The 27,511-nt window shown below is 46.6% G+C and overlaps 1 protein-coding gene across 3 annotated transcripts; it reads right to left on the bottom strand.

Moving 5' to 3' along the window:
* Positions 1-1,109: 1,109 nt before the first annotated feature.
* On the bottom strand, positions 1,110-23,741 carry LOC134901334 (histone-lysine N-methyltransferase 2D-like). Of its 3 annotated transcripts, XR_010174844.1 has the most exons (5): positions 23,635-23,741; positions 18,392-18,497; positions 3,395-3,469; positions 3,109-3,321; positions 1,110-2,507 (listed from the first exon to the last, which is right to left on the bottom strand). XR_010174844.1 is itself a non-coding variant. In XM_063914309.1 (4 exons), exons 1-4 carry the CDS (start codon positions 8,054-8,056, stop codon positions 2,056-2,058), a joined length of 801 nt encoding a protein of 266 aa, XP_063770379.1. In that variant the 5' UTR covers positions 8,057-9,365; the 3' UTR covers positions 1,110-2,055. The 3 variants fall into 3 exon arrangements, 1 of the variants encoding a protein (XP_063770379.1); XR_010174838.1 differs by lacking the exon at positions 23,635-23,741 and having other exon boundaries at positions 18,392-18,615; XM_063914309.1 differs by lacking the exons at positions 18,392-18,497; positions 23,635-23,741 and adding an exon at positions 7,996-9,365.
* Positions 23,742-27,511: the final 3,770 nt, after the last annotated feature.

The following is a 27,511-nucleotide window of genomic DNA, read 5'->3' on the forward strand; positions in this document are numbered from 1 at the left end:
AATACATCTGCCCCACAGTGTGTTACTTATGTGTTGCTGTATGTTAACATGAATCACGTTACTATATCTGTCTTTTAGGTGATGGAGGATATGGCTGTTTCTCTTGGCTTCTAATGATACCCCTGCTGAACACAATTACAATCATGCACATAAGACCACGCGGAATGTGATAGAAAGATGTTTTGGTGTGCTGAAATCTAGGTTTTGGTGTCTGGATAAGTTTGGTGGCCTTTTGTTGTATAGTCCCTCCAAGGTGACTCAAATTGTGTTCTGCTGCTACTTTCTTCATAACATGTGTTTGCAACAACATCTGCCACATGTTGAGGAGGAGGAGGAGGAGGAGGAGGAGGAAGAAAGCAGCCAGCAAGCAGAGGAATTAGAGACATCTGGTGATACTTGGAGTACAGATGTAGGGAGGCAGGTTAGGCAAGAGATCATCAATCGCTATTTCTAAGGTAAGCTTGGTTTGCTTATTCCATTTGTTGTGTAATCATAAGTAGATGTTTTGCCTTTTTTTTCAAAAAACCATTACTCAGAATGTGTCTGTCTCCTTGACACATACAAACATACCCTCGCTTTATGAAAAACAAATGTCGCATGTGTATTGTGTGTATTTTAAAACTCAAAACAACAGATTATGAGTGGCATGCATTAAGTCTGGATAAGTGATCGTAAACTTGCAGTGCTAATTTTTTACAAGCCCACATAATCCACTTAGTATTTCACTTTATCATTGTGTGTAACGTCCTAATGCACAGGTTCCAAAACTTGGCCCTCAGGACCACACACAGTGCATGTTTTTCACGTAACCTAGTAGAAGCACAGGTGTATGAATTACTCACAGACATATGTTAAAAGGTTCACAGGTGGAGCTAATTATGTCACTTGTGATTCTGTGAGGAGACCTGCAAAACATGCACTGTGTGGGTTCCTGAGGGCCGAGTTTGAGAACCTGTGTTCCCAAAAAACACTCCTCAACATATAATATGTTAGCCTTGAGGAATACATGTGTCCCTATATGTGATGCACCATCATATTTAAGACACACAAACTTACTGTAATCAGGAATAATTTATTTCCTAATGTTTGATGCTGTAAACTTGATGATGTGTAAGTAAATACACAGTTTGCCACACATATACATTATTATACACATTCTTTGATTTTTGATGTAAAAGTACATATTTGTTTGTTTCAGCATCATGTGTAAAAACATTCGTACTAATTTTTAACACACACAAACATGTCCCAACAATACTGACATTCATTTTGACAATGTTTTTTTAAAAAACAACAAAGCCAACATATTACAAGTTTTTTACGCAACTCAATTGTGTTCTTCTTGTAATGTTGTATAGAGAAGAAAGCTAAAATATGTATCAATAACATAGTAATTTGGATTGTCTGCAGGAAAAGAGAATGATTGGAATCTAGAAAGAGTAATGATTAGTAAAAAATCAAGTGGTCAGTTTACTTCTTGCTAAAGACATTCTGCCTGGCTGCCAATTATTGTGTCTGCAGGAAAAGAGAATGATTGGAATCTAGAAAGAGTAATGATTAGAAAAAAAATCAAGTGGTCAGTTTACTTCCTGCTAACATGTATGTGTGACTCCATCAACATTTCTCTCCTCCAATACCAAAAAAAAATGGTAAAGAATAAATGTGCGTACAAATTTTTTGTTTTTGTTTGTAGCACTTATAATTAATGATGTTGAAAAAAGTGTCAAGGAGCTAAGTGTTATATATTTTTCGCCAAAAATACACTTACTAACTATTTTGAGTTACTTATCCCAAATGTCTAACTTGTATTATTTTCACGTTTTTTTTGGTGGCTGCTTGTCCTGCCCTTTGCCTTTAGCACTGTCATGTTGTCGTGCTCTGGTGGAGCGTCTTGGTGGTGATGAGACTGGCATGATATTTGGAGTAGTCGTACCAGAACTGCTGCTTGTTTGCTGTTGGTGCATGCATCTGAGTGTTTCATTCAGGTTAGTGAGGGTGGCATTGAGTTCACGTGTAGCAGCATTTTGATTGTCTACTATTCGGAATAAACTTTCATTAATCTTTTGATTGTTTTGAAAAATGCTCATATAACTTTGCTGTTGTCTGTGCTGTTCTTCCATTATGCGCTGTAAGCTGCCCATGACCTGTGTAACGCATGAGTTCCATGATATTGCCTATTCTGGTTGTTTGTTCGTTTTGTCTACTCAGATTTCTTGATATTCTTCTGAGGTGAGATGGTAGGCTTGCAAACATTTGTGTCTGCTTACCCAGGCAATCTTCATTAGTGGCCTGCTGTCTAGCCCAAATGGTCCAAAACACCTGATCAGGGCCTTGTGTTCCTGGTGTTGTTGGGCTGTGTTGTGGTGGTGTGCTTTGCTGTGGTGGTGTACTCACAGGTGCTGGGGGGCTCATTCCTTGCATTAATGGCTGCATTTCTAAGATGTTTGTCTCCTCCATGTCACTGTGTTGCTGTTGTTGCGGAGGGATGCTGTTCCCAGGACTAGAAGCTGAAATGTTAAACAAATCTCCGTTAGCTATCCATATGTTTGAGAAATGTAAACAAATCACTACACATGGAACACATGTGATTCACTGTTGCTTACAACTTTTCTGCCTAGCAACATCATCACTCATAGCTTAAATACATACATATGCCTGTTTGTGGCAAATGTGTCTGGTTACTTAATTGTGAAAGCAAACGCTTCAGTTTTATTGTAGCTCACACATACTCCACCATAAAAACACATTGGAATACATAATGTGTTACCTTATAGCTTTGTTCAAACAAACATAGTAATGTTTTTATATGTATTTTGCAATGTTACCTCAAACACACATGTGAAATGTGGAAAAACAACCTTACTTTTTGCAATAAAACCAACATGCTTTTTTGTTGCAGCATCTTACACACAATGTCATACTGTATGGCTTAAGTGGACATACATATCTTTACTGGATGTGGACAAGGACATTTAGCTTGGATTACATTTTAGCTTTTACTTACTGCGGTAAGTATTTAAGTTTTTGATGTGTTTTGACTTAATGCGGGTATGAAATTTTTTGATTACGTACTGAAATTTAACACATTTTTTTCAGTTTGATACTCACAATCAAGATGAGGGGAGTGTGGATGACGTCTTGGAGGTGTGTCCAAAATTTGGAGTGGGGGGACAGAACATACGGACGATAATCTTCGTGGCGGGGTAGCCTGCTGTGTTTGGGCCGGGACATACGACCTTGCTTTCTTTTCGGCCACAGGTTTTTTGTGGTGATGTCTTTCAGAAGTGCCACTTCTGCTGCTCCATACTTCTTTTGATGGACCTTTTAATGAAAGTGCAATTATGTAATGGCCATTCCTTTACAAGCATACCCTATACTACAATGGACACTTTACCTGCTTCCGCAGTGTCATCATCATCAGATGTTATAGGAGTTACTGGCCGACGAGTAGTACTGCTTTTTTCTAACACTGTATAAAAAAATTAAAAAAATAATTTAATCATGCTATTGTGTATACATCCACCCATTATGCTTATAAACATTTATTCTTGAAGAAATGCTTGGTTTTTATTTATGAAAAACATAAGGACCGGAATTACAAAAAAAAAAAAAAAACATTGACCAAAACACATATGCACTATGGCAACATCAACACAGGAAAACATGTACAGGACACTGACATAGGCCACAAGTTAAAGAAAAAAAACAACAAAAATAAACACACACATCTTCATTTTGTATTGAAAGGAAAAATATTACAGATGCAATATATAAATTGCTCTGTGATGTGGCACTCCAAAGACACATTACCACTATATAAGCCAAAACAAAATGTAGCAATTTTTCACAAAAATTACACTGCAGTGTGGTGTCACGGTACAAATACAAGCAAAAATAATAATAATTATTATTGTTAATTTAATTAAATAATTAACATTATCTAATAATGACACTACACATGTAAGTGGATTCCAAACCACTTTCCAGTACTCCAGCCTCTAACACAGGGGTGGGCAATTATTTCAGCTGAGGGGCCACTTGACGCTTTTTTGTCAGTATCCGAGGGCCACACATAAAATAGCAGCTCCACCCCCCCCACGTGCCAAAAATATAGGGACGTGGCTTCATGTGGAAGGGGCATGGCCAAAAAAGAATAGATTCATATTAGGCTGCTCAATAGTCTCCATTATTCAAATTGCGCCACACAGTAGCGCCACTTACACACATTATACCAGGTAGAGCCCCTTTTACACACATTATGGCAGGTAGAGCTCCCTTATACACAGTATGGACGGTAGAGCCCCCTTTTTACACAGTACGGAAGGTAGAGCTCCCTTTTACACATTACAGCAGGTAGAGCCCCCTTTTACACATTAACATTTTATTTGGGATAATCAATGCGCAGCAAGCAAATTATCCAGTGTCTTATGGCCCCTGGGGAAAGGTGTGACACAGTGATAGAACACGGGGGTGTGACACAGTGACAGAACACAGGGGGGTGACACGATGACAGAACATGGGGTGACACAGTGACAGAACACGGGGTGTGACACAGTGACAGAACACGGGGTTGTGACACGGTGACAGAACATGGGGGGGGTGACATGGTGACAGAACATGGGGTGACACGGTGACAGAACACTGGGGTGTGATACGGTGACAGAACATGGGGGGGTGACATGGTGACAGAACATGGGGGAGTGACACGGTGACAGAATACGGGGGTGTGACACGGTGACAGAACACTGGGGGGTGACTCGGTGACAGAACATGGGGGGGTGACACAGTGACAGAACATGGGGGGGTGACACGGTGACAGAACACTGGGGGGTGACTCGGTGACAGAACACTGGGGGGTGACTCGGTGACAGAACATGGGGGGGTGACACGGTGACAGAATACGGGGGAGTGACACGGTGACAGAACACTGGGGGGTGACTCGGTGACAGAACATGGGGGAGTGACACGGTGACAGAACACTGGGGGGTGACTCGGTGACAGAACATGGGGGGGTGACACGGTGACAGAATACGGGGGGGTGACACGGTGACAGAACACTGGGGGGTGACTCGGTGACAGAACATGGGGGGGTGACACGGTGACAGAACATGGGGGGGTGACACGGTGACAGAATACGGGGGTGTGACACGGTGACAGAACACTGTGGGGTGACAGAACATGGGGGGGTGACACGGTGACAGAACACTGGGGGGTGACTCGGTGACAGAACATGGGGGGTGACATGGTGACAGAACACGGTGGGGGTGACACAGTGACAGAACACTGGAGGGGTTGGTACAGCGAGAGCTAAAGATCTCTACCCCCCAACCTAAAGACAGTCTGACGCCACTGCCCGCACACACAAATATACACACACTAACACACACACTCTCACATATACACACACACACACTTTCTTTCTTTCACTCACTTTTTCCATTAACTCACTGATTCTGGCTGGCTGGCAGTGCAGGAAAGATTGATCTGTAGCAGTCTGGCTCTTGTCCCGTGTAGCTCCGCCCCCTGAGGTCCCGTGTAGTCCCGCCCCCTCCTCGACACGTAGCTCCACCCCTTTTCGGCTGTACATAGCCGTTGTCACTGGGGACTCTGCAGGCGGGGGGAGGAGGAGGAGGCTACTACAACACAGGCGCCGTGCAGCAGCAGCAGCAGGGGAGACTGGCACCGGCAGCTTGGAGGTATTGCAGAGCAATGACAAGCAGCTCAGCCGGTCGGGCCGCTTGTCATTGCTTGCTAGTGGGAGGCAGTGGGCCGGGCAGGATCGGTTTGCGGGCCGCATCCGGCCCGCGGGCCGTATTTTGCCCACCCCTACTCTAACATGACAACCACTGTTTTTAAAACATTGCACATGGATTACTTAAATATAAAACATAGTCACAATTTTAATTGAAAAATCGGCCAAAAGGAAAACATTATTGCAGGACAATTCAGAGACACACCAAGTCCAAACTACACATGCAAAATATCTGTCAGAAAAACACATGACATACAATAAAGTAAGATGTTACATTGGCTTTTGTATAAAACATTAACCAAAACAATGTATTTGCTGACACACACTTGAAGATGGGAGTAATATGCAACATCACATGACACACATTTTTTAAACAATAAAAAACCATAGAATGTAAATGCAAATACACATGCTCACCATTCTTCCTGGGCCTAACTGAATCTCGGACATGGGTTGCAGAGACAACTTCTGGAGGGATTACACTCCGCATGGGCTCCTCATACTCCAGATATTTTGCAATATAGGGCTGCCCACCACCGGTTTTCTGAGCTGACTTGGCCTCCTTGGCCATTTTGGACTTGACACGTCGCTTTATGTCATAGTACCGTTTGCGGCACGTGTCCTCTGTCCGCTTGACCACCCCCTCACTATTGACAGCAGCAACAACTTTCGCCCACAACACCGTCTTCCTCCATGTTGGTACCTTGGCGGACTCAGGGCCAAATAGCTGCCTCTGATACTTCATCAGCTCACGCACCAATGCCACATTTTCAGCAAAACTAAACTTAACATTCCGCCCAGTCTTAGTAGTGGTGCGTGGCTGCGGAGCACTCTGACTGTCACTATCACTTGAGGCTGCTGCAGCAACCTCACCCACCTCCTCCACCTCACTAACCTCACCTCCTCCCCCTCACTCACACCCTCCACCTCACCCACCTCTGAGTCACACATAATTGTGTGTCTAAACAGTTAACACAGAAAAAAAAACCAAACAACACACTCCTCCACTACCACTACACAACTCACACACACACACACACACACACACACACACACACACACACACACACACACTGACAAGGGGCTATAAAGAAAAATAACTTGAACTAAAAATGAGACAAAACCACAAAATACAAGACAACAAGAATGACAAGATGACTTTCAAAAACAATACCACACTCAGAAATCGCTACCAACACTCCTCACCAAACCACAAATTCACCTACCTCCACAGCACAACCTCCCTCCTCCTCACCACTAACTAAACCCACGAGGTGCGGACGGTTTGGGGCGTATTTATATGGTTGCGCACAGACACTCCTACCATCTGAAACACAACCAATCACGAACGGGGATGAAAATCGAAACTGAAAGTGAAAATGCGGCCGCTGGAAAAAAAAAACCTGCCGCGTTAAACTTAGGGAAAAAAACAGCAAATACAACAAAAACACGTACGCAAACGACAATGACGGCCGTAAATGTGCCAAAAAAACCCGACTGGCATCGACATCGGAAAACACGACAACCATAAAGTCGACTGCTTCGTAACTTTGCGTATATGGATTAAAAAAGTTGCATGAAAATGCACCCGATACAAAACGAGTTTAAACACTACACAAACCGACTCAAACACGAATATTAGTAAATATTGCCCATAGACGGGACCAAGGGACATATAGTAAGGAATCATAAGCCATATAGAAAACACAGATTCGGCTAATGGGAAGAACAAAATAAATGCAACATTACCCTTTGACAAAACTTGAAGACTAATGTCGCATTCTACTGTTCTAGATGCATGTCCATCACAGGTAGAGGAAATTATCTCACAGATACCGGGTTCCCTATGAACTTAGGATGGACAGGACACTGGATTGATGGCTGGGATAGTCCCAGTAGAGATAAGACACACAGAATTTTTTTTTTAAGGGGAGTAGACCAAGTAGAGAATCACTTCCCCGTAGTGCCCAATCCAGTTGTCAAATTTTTATAAAATCTTCTTCACCTCTACAAAGTCATCTGTCACCAACCTCTATTCTGTTTCTCTACAGTTTCCTCTTCATCTTTTGCGTTCACACAGGGTGGTACAATACATGGACCCAAGTACAGTTCAAACTCCACATGCCTAGGTCACACCAGTATTACTGCAGTGTGCCTTGTCATGCACAAAGGGTGGAGAATGGGAATACTGGTGAAGGGAAATTTTGTATAGACACTGATATGCCTGTTGGTGAATTACAAACCTGACATTTTCTTTTTCATTTTCTTCTTCTTTCTCTCCTCTAGAGATGTTTCTTTTTTCATGGTACTCTACATTGCAAACACACGATAGTTAAATTAAGATACAAAAAATTTGTGTTCCCTGCAGGAAGAGGCAGTCTGGAGGACAAAGGGGTATGGCCAGGAGTCCTCAGGACTGTGGGCAGGTGGACATGGTAAGCCAGTAGCCCCCAGAGCATACCTTCCAAGTCTAGCTGAGGTGGCACACGGTCTGACTCATCTAGGCAAAGAGGGTAGGTGCAGGCTGATGAGAGCCTACTGGTGTGCGCCAGGATTCTATTCTCATGCAGGTAAGAGAGCAATGACCTGTCTTACTTGCTTGAGGAAGAATATTGGTAAAGCAATACCAACAGAGCCATCCCATATCCCTCCTGCAGACGGATCTTTTCAGGAAATACAAATCGACTTCGTACAGTCAACACCCTTTAGGAATTATTCTTATGTATTGGTGTGCACTGATGTTTTCTCAAACTGGGTAGAGGCATTTCCTGCCACCACGGATGCTGCTGTGTTTACCGCAAAGAAAAATTGTGCAGAAATTTGTGTGTAGATAATGGTACCCCTAGAAGTAGGAGCAAAGCTTGAAATTGTACTATTGTGATTATAGATATTGCCACTAGTATTATGTAGCTTCGGAACCACTCCCAGATCTTCACTCAACGAATCACCCTCTTCGAAATTTGTTGTTTTGGTTTTGGTATTTGTGGTTTTTTTGGGGTTGTTTTTGGAAGACAACCTCATGTCATGATTGATCCGCACAATGATCAGAAATACACCAGTGAGGTGACAGTACAGTACCTTGTTGAGATGAGCCAGCATTTGAGAACTTGACAAAGAATTTGAAACTGTTGATTGCTGGTATGCCTAATGCTAACTGTCTTGATTGTGAACCAAGAGACTGTGTGATTGTTCTTACGCTCAAGTTGCCTAATAGACAGATGGGAAGGACCATACCAAGATTTGTTGACAGCACTAAAGGTCGCCGAAAGAGAGTCTTGGGTCCACTCGTCCCACTGCAAGAAGGTCGCTGACCCGGAGAGAACTCGTGACAAAGTAGTTTATTGCTCACATTCATCGAGTTTGTGTGTTTAAAGAGCAAGGTGGAGAGCAAAGTGAACTGTGTGTTCCAAGTGAACTGTGTGTCCAAAGAGCAAGGCAAAGAGAACCTCGTATCACCAGAGACTCTGTTCCGTGAAGACTGAGAGGCGGCACTGTTGGACACTACCTGAGCGTACTAAAGGACTGCAGAAAGACCAGTCATTGTAATTGATATGTTATGAACAAGAGTTGTTTGTTCTATTTCTCTTTTCTCTCTTTCCCGCTGACAAACATTTTCTTTCAGGTTATTCTATTTTTGTGAGGGTTTTTTTTTATGAGGAGTCGAGTGTGGGACTGGAACTGGTTTTGTAGGAAGGAGTGATCTCCTTATAGGATCCCAGGATTAGCCGATCAGTTTGTTAAAGTCAGAGAAAAATCAAAGGTCTAGTAGTTATGGAGTTCAGAGGTAATCAGGAACTGTCAGACAATGGCTATTCACACACTGCAGATAAAGAGCTCACTAACATATGTGGAAGAAAGGTTTATGAGTGGCTCTCCCCGAACTCCGAAGGTTTATGTTATTTAGGAAGGACACTACTTATAACCCTTGTTCAATGATTAAACAGACCTAGCATACGTTCCAAAAATGGAAACAATGTTCAGAAAATGATAGGAATATGTAGATCATGAAAATTTTATATGTCACTGTCATGATTTGTTTGTGTCTTTTTCATCTACCCAGCAGAACCTCAATCGAATCCAAACATCAGTGTACAAAGACGTAGGTACATGTATTTGTGAAATGTTCGTTGCAAATCAGACATTATAGGCCAAAGCACTGTCCCAGCATACTCTATAGGTTGAATGTTGTCCCACACCCAACCAGTGGTCCCATGACCACCGAGTGCATATAGAGGATGTCTCGTCCTCCTCCCTGTCTTCCCCAAATATAGTCAAGTGTCTGATTTGCGAAATGCATACATACTTGTGTCTAGGTCACCGATTATGGTATGAAATATTTTTTTCTTATGTTGATAATTGATGGCAGTTATTGTTTACTGCCAAAGGGTGGACTGTCGAAATCAAAAAAATCTTACATAAAGAGAACAAACAAATTACACACATTATGAGTCGCTATACTTGCAAATATGCGCAGCGAGCACAGCAATATATGGTAACACACACATTTACACGGACATGCCACAGAGATGGATTCAACACTTATTTCATACAGTACATAATTATAATAATATTATGTGCCAGACATCATGATGATTTAGAATTGTATATGATGGAGTGGTGTCATGTATGTGTATTATTTGAACGGAACCAATTAGACCTGTCATGTTTACTATTGAAGCAACCAGATTGATGTGTAGATTCATTTGATGCTTGTTGTGAAGTTGTGGGACATTGCAGCGGATAGTTATGATTACATGTATAAAAGCTAAAATCACTTTTATTAGAACAATAGATATTCCAAACAGGTGGTGGACAGGAAACTCAGGCCAGGCCATTTGGACGTCCCCAAGGCTGAACCTGTTCAGCATATACAAAGGGACTGGTGACTCATCGTGAACCCCTCCCCCAGAAACTAGATAACACATTTTGCTGATCACACAGAAAGGTAGTTCCTGTTTTGGTCTCAGAGGAAGATGGAGTCCCAGCATTACTTTACAGAGAGAGAGAGAGAGAGAGTGATATGGAAAGACGAATTTATATAACTTAAGGATAATGGTATTGTATGCTGGCATGTAACTGTATGTCACTTTATGTATTAACTGCTTACTGTGTGAGTTGTAATCATGTAACTATAGGTATACTGTACTTTGTAATATATATTGAATCCATATCCTTTTAATAACAAATATATACATCAATGAGCTTTGGAACTCAGATAATGTGTGGGTGTATTGGATTCTCTTATGGGATGCAGTGTTTTGCGATGTATAGCACACATTCATGGGATATGGTAATAAGAGATGCAGGCTTTACAATATATATTAGAGCGGGCATTTAAAATATTTGTGAGAAATCAATTTGGCATTCTTAATGTTTTGTGTATCTACAAAAAATATAAAATTAAAGTGGACTTTATTGATGTTTTATATTCTGATGTATATTGGGGGTCATTCCGAGTTGTTCGCTCTGTAAATTTCTTCGCATCGCAGCGATTTTCCGCTTAGTGCGCATGCGCAATGTCCGCACTGCGACTGCGCCAAGTAAATTTGCTATGCAGTTAGGAATTTTACTCACGGTTTTTTCTTCGTTCTGGTGATCGTAATGTGATTGACAGGAAGTGGGTGTTTCTGGGCGGAAACTGGCCGTTTTATGGGCGTGTATGAAAAAACGCTACCGTTTCTGGGAAAAACGCGGGAGTGGCTGGAGAAACGGAGGAGTGTCTGGGCGAACGCTGGGTGTGTTTGTGACGTCAAACCAGGAACGACAAGCACTGAACTGATCGCACTGGCAGAGTAAGTTTTCGAGTTACTCAGAAACTGCACAGAGATGTCTTATCGCAATATTGCGAATCTTTCGTTCGCAATTTTGATAAGCTAAGATTCACTCCCAGTAGGCGGCAGCTTAGCGTGTGCAAAGCTGCTAAAAGCAGCTTGCGAGCGAACAACTCGGAATGACCCCCATTATGTCATGCAACATTTATTGGACTGTACCCTGGATCATTGCATATCTGGAGGTAACTATTGTTGTATTGTACTGCTTTCCACTTTTCAAAATAAAGAGAGGAAAAAAAAATCTATTACCCCATTCTGACCATTTGGTGGACATCAGACAGGAGCCCTGGTCTAATTCCCTCTGTCTAAACGGGCCTTGGCTCGCTATCCTCTCCAGTGCAGAGTTATGTAACAAGCGGGAAAATCCACCGCCGGTGGATTCGCATGTCACCCGCCTAGTGGTGTCATCCACTCTGCCTGTCACCACTGTCACTTCACTGAAGGAACTGACAGATAAGCGTGTGGAGGGATGCCTGAAATCTATTTACTCCCTTACAGGTGCTGTACATAGACCCACTATTGCAGCCTCTTTGGCTGCAAAAGGTATTGAGTCATGGGTTCAGGCATTAGAGGAAGAGCTGCCCGAGGATATATCTGACAATGCCAGACAATACCTGTCTCACATTACCACCGTCACCTATTACATTCAGGATGCGTCCTCTGAGGAGGGTGTGTTGGCAGCCAAGCCGTCGAATACGTCTGTCCTGGCTCGCCGTATTCTGGTTGAGGTCATGGAAGGTGGACCTGGACTCCAAAAAGACCTTGGAAGTACTCCCCTTTTAGGAGGATATTTTGTTTGGGGAAGGACTTTAATCAAATTATGTATGAGTTAGCAGCTGCTAAGACGGCTTTTTTTCTCAAATACTAATCCTTCTGCACAGAAGGCAAAAGGTACCACTTTTCGTTCCTTTCGGCCTCAAGGGAAAGCAAAAGGTCAGGCATACGCGAGACAGTCTCGTGCTCCCAAAACCACAAAGCCCAAGGCTAAACAAACCTGGGCGGCTCGTCAGCCTGCTTCTAAACAAGACAAGCCTGCTGCATGATGGGGAAGGCCTCCCCCTGGGGGAACCCAGGGTGGGAGGCTGACTTCTGCAGTTCACCCAGGTCTGGTTAAAGACCACTTCAGATGCATGGGTGCTGAAAGTAGTCTCTCACGGGTACGCAGTCTCATTCAAGAGATGTCCCCCTCACCAGTTTTGCACCACGGTTATCCCTTCGGATCCGTTAAAGGTGCAAGCTCTGCAAAAGGTTGTAAGTTTCCTCCTGAATACAGGAGTGGTAGTGTCAGTACCTCTGTCCCACAGAGGCAGAGGTTACTATTCGACCCTGTTTCTAGTTCCGAAATCCAATAGGTCTTTCCGGCCTATGCTCAACCTCAAATCACTGAACAAGTTTGTGAGAATGTCCAAGTTCCATATGGAAACACTGTGCTCAATTGTACTGGCTATGGAACCCGGAGACAATATGGTATCCCTGGATATACAGGATGCGTACCTGCATATACCTATTGCCATGTCGCATCAGCAGTATTTGTGGTTTGCTATTGGCGACCTCCACTATCAGTTCCAGGCTCTGCCATTTGGACTGGCTATGGCTCCTCGGATCTTCACCAAGGTCATGGCCATAATGACGGCCCATCTCCGTCGCCAGGAAGTCAGGATCCTGCCATATCTGGACGACTTGCTGATTCTGGCAAACGCCCACGATGTCCTCCTCAGTCATCTGCAACTGACGGTAAGCTTCCTTCAAGCCCACGGGTGGCTCATCAATTGGAAGAAATCCTCGCTGGTCCCAGCTCAGAGCATGGTGCACCTGGGAGCACTCCTGGACACACACAGTCAGCGACTGTTTCTGTCTCCGGAAAAAGTCCTGAAGCTTCAGGACAGGATAAGATGCTTCCTTTGTCACCACAGAGTGTCGATAGACTCGGCGATGCAAGCACTTGGCCTGATTGTGTCAGTTTTTGACATGGTAGAGTACGCTCAATTTCATTCCCGCCCTCTGCAGAGGTTAATTCTTTCCAAGTGGGACGGCCTACCTCATCGGATCAGATCTCACATGATCACTTTGACTCCGGAAGTTTGTCTGTCACTGACCTCAGGAACAGCAATTGAGCAGGGGCCGTCCCTTCTGGATCCCAGACTGGGTCCTGCTGACAACAAATGCCAGTCTGAGGGGATGGGTTATGGTGTTGGAGCAACACTCTTTTCAGGGTCGATGGACCAAGGAGGAATCACTCCTCCCAATAAACATTCTGGAGTTGCGGGCGGTGTTCAATGCATTGACTCTCGCCTGCCTCTGGTACAGAACAGGCCGGTTCAAGTACAGTCAGAGTGTACCACCACGGTGGCATACATAAACCATCAAGGCGGCACTCAAAGCCGCATGGCTATGATGGAAGTGTCAAAAATCCTTTGTTGGGCGGAACGCAATCTGCCAGCAATATCAGCAGTGTTCATTCCGGGCGTCCTAAACTGGGAAGCGGACGTCCTCAGTCGCCAGGACGTGCACGCCGGAGAGTGGAGTCTTCATTCGGAAGTCTTTCAACTCCTAGTGGACAAGTGGGGCCTACCAGATGTAGCATCTCGACACAATCACAAGATTACGGTCTTCGGATCAAAGACCAGGGATCCTCAAGCAGCTTTCGTGGACACACTAGCAATTCCATGGAACTTTTAGCTGCCCTACATGTTCCCTCCAGTGTCACTCCTGCCCAAGGTCCTGCAGAAGTTCAAACAAGAAGAAGGAATACTACTTCTAGTTGCTCCAGCGTGGCCCAGACAGCATTAGTTCTCAGACCTGCAGTGTCTACTAACAGAGCGTCCCATTCTACTTCCTCAGCACCCAGACCTCCTCGTACAGGGCCCTTGTCTTTAGCCAGACCTGGCCAGACTGGCTTTGACGGCGTGGCTCTTGAAGCATCACTCCTGAGGGCCAAAGGATTCTCTGAGGCGGTCATCCAAACTATGTTAAAAGCCCGCAAACCGGCATCTGCCCGGATTTAATACAGGGTCTGGAATTCTTACTTCACCTGGTATGCTGATAATAATTATGATGCATACAGATTCAGAACTTCCAGAATTCTGGCTTTTCTGCATACCTCTGATGAAACCGCCCACTTTGGAGGCGGAGAAACGCGTCAGGTGACCTATTACGACTGTGGAACGCAGGTGGACCGCAACCGGAAGCCGGAAGCCCCGAACCCGGAAACCGCGAATCGCGGCATCACAGCGTCCCCTGCTACTCAGAAACAGCACGTGTGATTCCCAGTCTCCGTTCTTGCTGAGGCACAGTGCTCATGACCGCACACCATACCATCTACCACAGGCACTGCTAAAGAGAACCGCCGCTGAGCGGATCGCCATACAGCCAGTGAGTGGAGTGAAATTACTCCACGGACAGGAGACAGCTGCGGGATCGACACCAAGTGCGTCCAGTCTCAGTACTGAAGACTATACACCAGCTCTTCTTTTGGGTGAAGTATCGACAAGCATTACGTATTAATAAACCAGCCTTCTCCTGCAGAGTGCAGCATGAGTCAAAGTAATACTAACTTTTACTAACACTAACAGGCCTTGCATGCAAAAGGACTAACAATATTAGAGCTGGTACCTAAGTATACTTAGTAGTTCTGAGGCCCAGAACACAGTCATTTTTATTTGTAATCATTGTTTTAAATTGTTCTTATTATATTAGTATTACTCAATTGTGCACATGTATTGCTAATGGCATTTAGCCATATTATAATGTCTACTTGTTAGAAGTTCTTTTTACCAATAAACTAAATTAATTAATTTTTTCAAAACCAGCAGTCATTATATTCGATCCCCTCCGAGCGCCCACAATATTTTCTTCCTTTTCTGCAACACGGCCTGGATATAGGCCTTCGTCTGGCCTCCCTCAGGGTTCATATATCTGCCTTCTCGGTTTGGTTTCATAGAAAAATTGCGTCTATACCTGACGTTCATACAGTGGTGCGGAGCAGGGGGTCAGGATGGGAGCAGTGGTGCGGAGCAGGGGGGGCAGGATGGGAGCAGTGGTGCGGGGCAGGATGGGAGCAGTGGTGCGGAGCAGGATAGGAGCAGGGGGGGCAGGATGGTAGTGAAAGGTACTCACTCTTGCTCGCTAAGTTAAACAAGAATGACAGGGAGAGTGACAGAGAGAGGGACAGCAAGGGTATACAGTAGGGACTAGGGAAAGAGAAAGGCAGCAGGGTAAGATTACCTATTTAGCAGCGGCGGTGCTGGGGATGCTGTGGTCTGCGGTGCGGTGGATGAGGAGGCTGTGGTCGGCATGAAGCGGAGGTGCAGAGAAGGACTGAGGGCGGTGGCGGGCTGCTGAGGGCGGTGTAGCAGAGGAGGAGGCAGAGGGTGGAAGGGGTGCAAGGAGGTACGGAGTGGTGCGGAGCAGAGGGGGCAGGATGGAAGCAGTGGAGCGGGACAGGGGGTCAGGATGGGAGCAGTGGTGCGGAGCAGGAAGGGGCTAGATGGGAGCAGTGGTGCGGAGCATGGGGGGCATGATGGGAGCAGTGGTGCAGAGCAGGGGGGGGCAGGATGGGAGCAGTGGTGTGGAGCAGGAGGGGGCAGGATAGGAGCATGGGAGCAGTGGTGCAGAGCTTAGGGGCAGGATGGGAGCAGGGGTGTGGAACAGGGGAGACAGGATGGGAGCAGTGGTGCGGGGCAGGATGGGAGCAGTGGTGCGGAGCAGGGGGGCAGGATGAGAGCAGTGGGGTGGGGCAGGATGGGAGCAGTCATACGGAGCAGGGGGGGCAGGATGGGAGGAGTGTTGCGGGGCGGGGGGGGAGGATGGGAGCGGTGGTGCAGGGCAGGATGGGAACAGTGGTGCGGGGCAGGATGGGAGCAGTGGTGTGGAGCAGGGGGTCAGGATGGGAACAGTGGTGCGGAGCAGGGGGGGCAGGATGGGAGCAGTGGTGCGGAGCAGGATAGGAGCAGTGGTGCGAAGCAGGGGGGGCAGGATTGTAGTGAAAGGTACTCGCTCTTGCTCGCTAAGTTAAACAAGAATGTCACCTGCTCCCCGTAGCTCCCAGGTCCCGGCCACCGTCGTGGACACTGCTCCCCATAGCTCCCAGCCGCCGTCGCTCCCTCCGTGGACGGTGGCAGCAGCCTCACACAGGAGCCACGGCGCTAAGACAGATAGCGGGAGCAAGTGTGACTAGAGCTCCTGCCATGTCCCGCTCCTCCGTCTCCTCAAGAACGAGACCTGGCCGGGCGCCTCTGGGGGGACAACATTAATTGGCAGCAGGGGGTGACATTAATTGGCGGCAAGCATGTGAGTGGGGGGTGCCTGTGTTCACACCTATGGCCTGCATACTTCCGGGTCAGTGGCGAAATGCCGGTATGCCATACCGTCGCATACCAGCCCACTTCGACCACTGTATATGTGTGTGTGTGTGTGTGTGTGTGTGTGTATATATATATATATATATATATATAAATAATACATATATGTATATATATGTGTGTGTGTGTGTGTGTGTGTGTATATATATATATATATATATATATATATATATATATACATAGTCCATAGCAGCCGGCACTCCAACTCTGAGAAACAGCAGGTCTCCGTGCACCAGTGTTAAAACAGCATACCCTCCTCAGGAAATCACGGCACTGGAGACTAGTTGCACAAGAAAGTATAACTTGTATTATCGGTAGACGCGGGCAGTCGTTGCAGGCTGCTGTAGCGGTATAACATTTTTTCCTGTCTACACCAGCAGCACAATAGATCCTGTGGGCCTATTTTGACTTGGGGCCTGGAGCTGCAGCACCATCCGCCCCATTGTTAATCCGGCCCTGTGTATGTATATATAATATACAGTGCTTAAAGTGGTCCTGGAGAGGTGGTGGTACTCTCCTCCCCGCCCAAGGACTAAAGGCATCGTGCCCGCCGTAAAAAGGGGCGTGGTCTCAAGTTAGAAAGGGGCGTGGTCACCCAACATGACCACAGCAGTAGCACCCCTTATACAATGCCCTCAGTAGTAGTGCCCCTTATGCAATGCCCACTGTAGTGGTAGTGCTCACAGTTGTAGTGCCCCTTATGTAAAGCCCATAGTTTTGGTGCCCATTATACAGTGCCCCCAGTAGTAGTGCCCTTTACATCCCCAGGAGTGATGACCCTTATTAAGTGCCCCCTATGCAATGCCCTCAGTTGTGCCCCCAGTAGATATGCCCCAGTATAGATGACCCCCGTACAGTTGCCCCCTGTAGTTATGCCCCAGTAGAAGCTGCCCCCAATACAGTTGCCCCCTGTAGTTATGCCCCAGTATAGATGCCTCCAGAAGAAGAAGCTGCCCCCTAGTAGAAGTTGACCCCAGTAGTTATGCCCCAGTATAGATGCCCCCAGTAGTTATGCCCAAGTATAGATGCCCCCAGTACAGCTGCCCCCAGTAGTTATGCCCCTTTATAGATGCCCCTAGTAGAAGTTGCCCCCAGTAGAAGATGCCCCCTTGTAGAGCCGCTTCACACACTAAAAAAAACCAAAAAACCACAATACTCACCAGCCCCACTCCTGCTTCCAGACTGATGACCTCTGCCTGACACCCGCTCCTTGGATCTATGGGAGAGACCTGGTGTAACTGAGCGGTGTAGCATGGTGATTTAGGGGGAGATTCAGCATGGATTGCAATTGACACTGAAATATCCGTTGTCTCAAAACTGCTACTGTGAAAAATCAAATGTGTAGTGCCACCCAGAAATGTTACACAGTACATACCTCCCAACTTTGAAGTGTGAGAGGGGTGGGGGTGCGGTACCTGCTGCCGTGCAGGTGTAGTCTCACTGCTTACCTCGCGCCGCACTCTAACCTTCAGGTCACGGAAACCTCAACGGACCTGGAATCTTTACTGGAACCCGGACACGGTGATCCCCTTCCAGAAGTAGACGGCCGACGAGCTAGGAAGGAAGGGAAATAGAAGTATCAACTCTTTTTTCATCGGAAAAGAGGATACACCAGTGGCACATTGGCACATAAGCTCAGCCACCCAACTCTCACCTATGCAGAACTTACGTGCTGAGGTGCAGTGGCGTAACTAGAAATTTTTCTCCCCCAAGCCAAAAAATTCTTTGGCGCCCCCCCCCCCCCCCCATAATTGGCACTAGTAAAGGGACAAACATGTGCGCCGTAAAAGGGGGCGTGGCTTCGGTTAAATGGGCGTGGCTTCGCATAAAGGGGCGTGACATTGCAGGAAAAGACTACCTTATACCCCAGTTTTGCAACCTGCACGCCCAGACGTTAGCCACCACAGGAAAGAAAAATAATCCTGATTCATGCCCCTTACATTATTTGTCATTTTTCCTCCTTATAGTAATGCCCAGTATACATTATGCCACATACTGCAAAGGCCCTCAGACATTATGCCACACACAATAATGCACATGACACAATATGCACACACTGTAATGCCCCCGACACATTATGCCACACATGCCTGTGACACATTATGACAGGAATCGCAATGCCCGTTATATATTATGCTACACACTGCAATGCCCCTGATACATTATAGCACATACAATGTCTGTGACACAGTATGACACACACGGCAATGATCCTGAGACATTTTACCACATACCACAATGGCCGTGATATAGTATACAACACACCGTAATGCCTGACACATTATGACACACACCGCAATGTCCGTGATACATTATGCCACACACCGTAATACCCATTACACATTACGTTCTACAGTAAGGCTTCTAATTACTTTTAAATTACCTGCTCGTTGCCAGGGGTTTCATGCTCTTGATTCCATGCACGGTGCCAGGGATTTTCATGCTCAGGGTGTCATGCTCGTTGCTAGGGGGTAGTGCTTGTTGCTAGGGCCGTGCTCCCAGTGCCACATATGCCCCCAGTGCCAGATATTCCCCCACAGTGCCAGGTACATGCCCCCAGTGCCAAATATACCCCCCCCCCAGTGCCACATATGCCCCCAGTGCCAGGTACATGCCCCCAGTGCCAAATATACCCCCCCCCCAGTGCCACATATGCCCCCAGTGCCAGATTTTCCCCCACAGTGCCAGGTATATGCCCCCAGTCCCAGATATTCCCCCACAGTGCCAGGTATATGCCCCCAGTGCCAGATATTCCCCCACAGTGCCACATATGCCCCCTCAGTGCCTGCTCCCCCCAGTGCCAGATATTCCCCCACAGTGCCAGGTATATGCCCCCAGTCCCAGATATTCCCCCACAGTGCCAGGTATATGCCCCCAGTGCCAGATATTCCCCCACAGTGCCACATATGCCCCCTCAGTGCCTGCTCCCCCCAGTGCCAGATATTCCCCCACAGTGCCAGGTATATGCCCCCAGTGCCAGATATTCCCCCACAGTGCCAGGTATATGCCCCCAGTGCCAGATATTCCCCCCAGTGCCAGATATTCCCCCACAGTGCCACATATGCCCCCTCAGTGCCTGCTCCCCCCAGTGCCAGATATTCCCCCACAGTGCCAGGTATATGCCCCCAGTCCCAGATATTCCCCCACAGTGCCAGGTATATGCCCCCAGTGCCTGATATTCCCCCACAGTGCCACATATGCCCCCTCAGTGCCTGCTCCCCCCAGTGCCAGATATTCCCCCACAGTGCCAGGTATATGCCCCCAGTGCCAGATATTCCCCCACAGTGCCACGTATATGCCCCCAGTGCCAGATATTCCCCCACAGTGCCACATATGCCCTCCTCAGTGCCTGCTCCCCCACCCCCGCTCCTTTGTGTTGGAGGGACATGGAGCGTATAGCGCGCGCCTCTCCCGTGTCCCTCCTGGCTCTCCGGCCGGTCTAATAAAGGAAGTGCCGGTTCGTGAGCCAATCAGAGCTCACGAACGGCACTTCCTTTATTAGACCGGCCGGAGAGCCAGGAGGGACACGGAAGAGGCGCGCGTGGTGCCCTCCGGGTCCCTCCAACACAGCAGCGGAGGGAAGGAGACCGCAGATTGACATGCGGACGCTCGTCCGCATGTCAATCTGTGCTAAATCAGTGGCGCCCCCGCAGCCCCTCGCCCCCAAGAGGACTGCGGGGGCAGTAGTTACGCCACTGCTGAGGTGTATCTGGACCTTGCATGGCCAAGCAAGCCTGCCACCTCCAACACACTGCGTAATTGGGCCTACTGCCCACAAAACTTCAGAGGCTCTTGCTTACAGCCTGCCTGAGGGGAGCACACTTGTGGGCACGGGCTCTCTGCCCGCCTAATATGGGCCCCCTTACTGCACACAGGCCAGAGGCCTGACTTTATCCCACAGGCCTAGCACCCGATTAACTTGGTGCCAGATGGGTGGCCTGGGCCTAATGCCCAGGGTCACCTTATTCCCTAATAGGCCACACTTTGACTTGGGCCTAATGCCCTCTACTGTAGGCACAGGCCTAATGCCTGAAAATGCCCCACAGGCTTAGTGCCCATATACTGTGCCCACAGGCCTGTGGCCTGACTGTCCCCACTGGCCTCATGCCAGATCCCCGGTGGTCTAGGGAGGTGTGTGTGTGTGTGTGTGTGGGGGGGGGGAGGGGTGTTGAAAGGTGCTTTTCCACTCCTCCCCTGGTCGCCTCTCCGGGTCCTCAGCCGCACTCTTCTGTCACTGGCCCGTCCTGGCCAGCGACGCTGCCTCTTCTATTCCGCGTCCAGCCACTGCTGGAAATCTTCCTCCTGGAGCCCAGCGTCTTCTGGTCTCTTCAGCGGCCACCGGAGCTCTTCGCCGCTCATCTGCGTGGCCTCCTCTCTCCTGGTTCTGGTGGTGTCTGACGTCACACGCCAGGGGCTGGGCCAGGTGCGGTAAGCTCTGATTGGTTCGCCACGGCCACTTCCCATTGGCTGCCGCTCCGCAAGCCGCGATTGGCTCACGGAGGGTGCCAGTTTTGAAAGGCCGCTGGTGTCGCTTTGTGTTGGCTGCTGAACCATCGCCGCTTGAAGTCCGGTGCAGGGAACCAATACATGGTCCTGGCACTGGACACCCACCGCTGCTGCTCTGAAGTGCCCACCTCTACAGAAGAACGCCCACCTGAAAACGGGGCATGACCTCGGCAATAGGGGGGGTGGCTTTGCAAGAATTTCACGACCACCTGCCACCTCGCCGTTTTCGTCACTGAAGGGGGCATAAACGGCACTCTCTGATCTGCTGGCATGCCCCTTCTCCCTCTGTCTCCTGTGAATAGACGCACATTGTCTATTCACCGCTGCTCTACAGCAGAGCAGCGAGTGACAGGAGACTCCCAACTGCCCCTTCCCACCGCGGGATGCAGGACAGTCCCAAAGAAAGGGACTGTCCCGCAAAATGGGGACAGTTGGGAGGTATGCACAGTGTATAGTGATTATTGAGTTGATGTGAAATATTTGTGTGCCACAGAAATCCACTTTTTTAAAGTACAGGACTGCACACATAAACATAGTATGCTCCGTATAGATGCATATCATGTATAGTAGGTCCCACCTCCAGATGTACTTCTTAGGATGCATATCGCTGTAGCTCCCGCAACCCTGGTATAAATATAGGTGTTGAGGTTTATGATTTTCACCAGCAGTTATCTGTATTTGCTATAAAAAGACAATGTGCCCTCTGTTACATTTGCATAGCTCCTAGCTGTGGCTGCAGTGTTGAGAATAGATGCAGCAGCATCTTTACACAGTGCAGGGACAGCGGATGGTCTTTGGCAGCACCCCTCTCCCCACAGTGATATAAATGGGGAGAGGGGGGGATTGAAGCTGCACTCCATTTTTCATGTTTCATGTTTGATGCTGTAAACTTGATGATGTGTAAGTAAATACACAGTTTGCCACACATATACATTATTATACACATTCTTTGATTTTTGATGTAAAAGTACATATTTGTTTGTTTCAGCATCATGTGTAAAAACATTCGTACTAATTTTTAACACACACAAACATGTCCCAACAATATTGACATTCATTTTGACAATGTTTTTTAAAAAACAACAAAGCCAACATATTACAAGTTTTTTACGCAACTCAATTGTGTTCTTCTTGTAATGTTGTATAGAGAAGAAAGCTAAAATATGTATCAATAACATAGTAATTTGGATTGTCTGCAGGAAAAGAGAATGATTGGAATCTAGAAAGAGTAATGATTAGTAAAAAATCAAGTGGTCAGTTTACTTCTTGCTAAAGACATTCTGCCTGGCTGCCAATTATTGTGTCTGCAGGAAAAGAGAATGATTGGAATCTAGAAAGAGTAATGATTAGAAAAAAATCAAGTGGTCAGTTTACTTCCTGCTAACATGTATGTGTGACTCCATCAACATTTCTCTCCTCCAATACCAAAAAAAAATGGTAAAGAATAAATGTGCGTACAAATTTTTTGTTTTTGTTTGTAGCACTTATAATTAATGATGTTGAAAAAAGTGTCAAGGAGCTAAGTGTTATATATTTTTCGCCAAAAATACACTTACTAACTATTTTGAGTTACTTATCCCAAATGTCTAACTTGTATTATTTTCACGTTTTTTTTGGTGGCTGCTTGTCCTGCCCTTTGCCTTTAGCACTGTCATGTTGTCATGCTCTGGTGGAGCGTCTTGGTGGTGATGAGACTGGCATGATATTTGGAGTAGTCGTACCAGAACTGCTGCTTGTTTGCTGTTGGTGCATGCATCTGAGTGTTTCATTCAGGTTAGTGAGGGTGGCATTGAGTTCACGTGTAGCAGCATTTTTATTGTCTACTATTCGGAATAAACTTTCATTAATCTTTTGATTGTTTTGAAAAATGCTCATATAACTTTGCTGTTGTCTGTGCTGTTCTTCCATTATGCGCTGTAAGCTGCCCATGACCTGTGTAACGCATGAGTTCCATGATATTGCCTATTCTGGTTGTTTGTTCATTTTGTCTACTCAGATTTCTTGATATTCTTCTGAGGTGAGATGGTAGGCTTGCAAACATTTGTGTCTGCTTACCCAGGCAATCTTCATTAGTGGCCTGCTGTCTAGCCCAAATGGTCCAAAACACCTGATCAGGGCCTTGTGTTCCTGGTGTTGTTGGGCTGTGTTGTGGTGGTGGTGTGCTTTGCTGTGGTGGTGTACTCACATGTGCTGGGGGGCTCATTCCTTGCATTAATGGCTGCATTTCTAAGATGTTTGTCTCCTCCATGTCACTGTGTTGCTGTTGTTGCGGAGGGATGCTGTTCCCAGGACTAGAAGCTGAAATGTTAAACAAATCTCCGTTAGCTATCCATATGTTTGAGAAATGTAAACAAATCACTACACATGGAACACATGTGATTCACTGTTGCTTACAACTTTTCTGCCTAGCAACGTCATCACTCATAGCTTAAATACATACATATGCCTGTTTGTGGCAAATGTGTCTGGTTACTTAATTGTGAAAGCAAACACTTCAGTTTTATTGTAGCTCACACATACTCCACCATAAAAACACATTGGAATACATAATGTGTTACCTTATAGCTTTGTTCAAACAAACATAGTAATGTTTTTTTTTTTTTTCCATCAATAGTATTTATTGTGCAGGAAAAGAAATATCACATTTATGGGGTACAAAACAAAAACAGAGGGGATTATAACACGGTACATTGCACTGATGGGGTATGAGAGAAGCTTATTAGGTAGAGGGGGGGGGGGAAGAGAAGGTGGAGAGGGGGGAGAGGGGGGGGGGGGGGGGAGCGTCCAGACTTAGGGAAGAGGGTAATTCAACAGCAGTGAGCATGCGGGGGACGACATGTACATAATCGACATATTCAGCAACACAAAATAACATTGAAGTCAATGGTATCCTTTAGCATATAGAAAAGAGGAAAATGCCCCGAAACCTTCGAGAGAGCGGGAATGGGGTTAGCGTAGTTGTTTCTAGGAGGGGTTAGGATGATCCGTTGAGCTACAGGGGGAGAGGGTATCTGTGGATGACTTATGCAAGTAGTGAGAGCCTTCTTTCGAGGACACGAAGAGGAGCCATGGGGACCAACTGGATTTGTGGGGGGTGGACTAGAGGATGGGGGGTTAAATTCTGTTTCCATGAGGAAGTGATGGTTTATCTTCTGGATCGCCTTAAGCAGGGTGGGGGGTGATGGCTGTTTCCACAGCTGAGCCAGATTGGCCCGAGCGGCTATTAAAATGTGACCTAGAACGTATCTGGCAGGAGGAGGAACTGAGGGAGGGAAGATATGGAACAATGCAATAGTCGGGTCAGGTGTAATATTGATGGAAAGGACCTTATTTATCAAGTCGAATATTTCTGACCAGTAGCTGGCGATTACAGGGCATTTCCAGAAGATATGGAAGATGTGGCCTATCGAGCCGCACTGTCTCCAACATTTATTACTTTGGGAAGGCCAGAATTTATGAAGTCGGTCAGGGGTCAGGTACATTCTATTAATTAGTTTTATTTGCATTTCCGTATGGTTTAAACATTTGGACATGGAATACGAGGATAGGAAAGTAAGTCGCCAGTCGTTTGGGGTCAGGGTCTTCCCTAGGTCTTGTTCCCATTTCATGTGCGCATTGGATTTGGAGAGAGAAGGGGATATGAGAAGTTTGTACCAGTATGTGATGTCCCCTTTAGTTGTAGTTAGGGCGAGGCGAGAGAAGAGTGTGGATGAGGTCGCGTGTAGGGTTAAGAAGGAAGGGGGAATTGATCTCCACCAATGGGCGATTTGCATATAGTGAAAGTACTCTGAGGCTGGTAAAGTAAAACGAGACCTAAGATCTGAGAAGGAAGACAAAACTAAACCATCTAGTAGGTCAGCTAGTAGAAGGATGCCTGCTTGTTTCCATTTGGATAAGTTAAGGTGAGGAATCATCAGTGCTAATGAGGAAATGGAGATCTGCGGGATATTGGAGATAAGGGAGGGGAAGGAGGTGGACAGTTTGTCCCAGGAGCGAAGTGTAGCTTGAGTGGATGGAAGGAGATTTATCGAGATAGGACGGAGCGGTTTAGGGATACGGAAAAGGTCGGCTAATGGGATTGATTTAGCTCGTGCTTGTTCTAGCTCAACCCAATTCAATTGGGGGTGGATCTTGAAGTAATGCTTAGTGGAGGCCAAGAGAGAGGCTTCGTGGTACAGGGAAATGTTGGGAAGATTGAGTCCACCAAATTCTCTTGGCAAAACCATTCTAGATAGGGCCATTAGGGGGGGGTTTTGAGGCCCAGACGTACCGAGACATGACTTTGGTGCAGGCTTGGAGTGTCTTTTTTGGGAAAGGATATGGGATTGTGCGGAATAGATACATTAACTTGGGGAGCAGGGACATTTTAAATGCTGCCATACGTCCTAGCCAGGAGACCTCATAGGTTGCCCAGGATTTTGTAAGGATGTCCAGCGTCTCAACTAGGGGAGAGAGGTTGGCAGTAAAAATATCAGTAGAGGAGACAGGGATGTGGATACCGAGATATTTTAAAGTGGATTTCCTCCAGTTATAAGGGTAAGAGATTTGAAGTGTTGGCAGGGACTGGGTTAGATTGAAGGGGAGGGCGTCCGTCTTGGTCGTGTTAAGTTTATAATAAGATGCTAGGCTGTAGGCGTCCAGGGTAGAGTGGATGAGGGGTAGGGTTGTAGAGGGGTTGGAGATGAAGAGGAGAACGTCGTCAGCAAATAGGCTCAGTTTGTGAGAGGATGTTCCCCTCTGTAGAGCCGGGATGTGTGGGTTATCGCGTATTGAAATTGCAAGGGGTTCGATTGAAAGGACAAATATTAGAGGGGAAAGGGGGCAACCTTGTCTAGTGCCGTTGGTAATGCCGAAAGGTTCAGATAGGAAGCCTCCATTGAACACCCGGGCTGAAGGAGAGCTGTAGAGCGCCAAAATAGAGGTTAGGATACGGTCTCTGAAACCAAAACTGCGAAGAGCTTCCTGCATGTATTTCCAATTCAATCTGTCAAAGGCCTTCTCCGCATCTAAGGACAACAAGAGAAGGCCCTGATCTCCATCTAAGGAGTCTATTAAGTTAAAAACTCTTCGCGTGTTGTCAGATGCCTGTCTTCCTGGTACGAAGCCAGTTTGGTCCGGGTGTATCAATAGTGGGAGGTAGTTGTTAATTCGTGTCGCTATAATTTTGGCGTATAGTTTAATGTCGCAATTTAGTAATGCGATGGGTCGGTAGTTATGAACAAAGGCGGGGTCCTTTCCGGGTTTTGGGATAGTGACGATACGGGCTTCAAGAAGTTCAGCGGGGAGTGAGCCAAGGTCTGAAAATGTATTGAAGAGGGCTGTCATGAGGGAAGAGAGGTCGTCGTGGAAGGAAGAGTAAAAGTCAGAGATAAAACCGTCTGGGCCGGGGGCCTTGTTTCTGGGAGAGGATTTAATAGCTGCTGAGACTTCCTCCTCTGTCCAAGGGGCATTAAGCGTAGATAATTGTTCGTGGGTGAGTGCAGGGAAAGATAGATTATCTAGGAAAGAGGAAATAGAAAGGGGAGTAGGTTGAGGAGTAGAGGGGTCGGACTCCAGATTATAAAGTTTAGCATAGTATTGAGCAAATACGTTAGTTATGTCTTTAGGGTTCAGTATTTTTTGTTTGGAGGGGGAATGGATACATTTAATCCTGTTCCTAGCTTGCTGTGCTCGTAATTTGCGGGCCAGCATTTTTCCAGCTTTATTGCCAAGGAGGTAAAATTTGTGGCGTAATTTATTCAGGGCCACTTGGGTGCGGGCGAGTAGAAGTTTTTGGAGTTGACCTCGAATGGTAGAAATTTCATTTTTAAGAGTTTTAGAGGGTTGGGCTAAATTACGAGATTCGAGGGCTAGTAATTCCGATTCTAGTTTCGCTTGCTTTAGTCGGGCCTGTTTTTTAAGTGTAGCACCGGCTTGGATGGCAGCTCCTCGGATAACCGCCTTGAGGGCACACCAGTGGTTGATGGGGGAGGTGTCTTGAGGGGAGTTAGTGGCAAGATAAGAGTCAACAGAGTCAGAGATAATTTTTCTTGATACAGGGTTATTCAGCAGGTATGGGTATA

The sequence above is a fragment of the Pseudophryne corroboree genome, chromosome 1 (assembly GCF_028390025.1).
Source record: "Pseudophryne corroboree isolate aPseCor3 chromosome 1, aPseCor3.hap2, whole genome shotgun sequence".
Classification (NCBI taxonomy): domain Eukaryota; kingdom Metazoa; phylum Chordata; class Amphibia; order Anura; family Myobatrachidae; genus Pseudophryne; species Pseudophryne corroboree.

Excerpts from the sequence above, each read along its gene's own strand:
- LOC134901334 (XM_063914309.1), bottom strand. The coding sequence starts at position 8,056 with ATGAAAAAAGAAACATCTCTAGAGGAGAGAAAGAAGAAGAAAATGAAA. Across the intron at positions 3,322-3,394 it reads TGATGACACTGCGGAAGCAG|GTCCATCAAAAGAAGTATGG; the intron begins GTAAAGTGTCCA and ends TTTCATTAAAAG. Across the intron at positions 2,508-3,108 it reads ACACTCCCCTCATCTTGATT|CTTCTAGTCCTGGGAACAGC; the intron begins GTGAGTATCAAA and ends TTAACATTTCAG.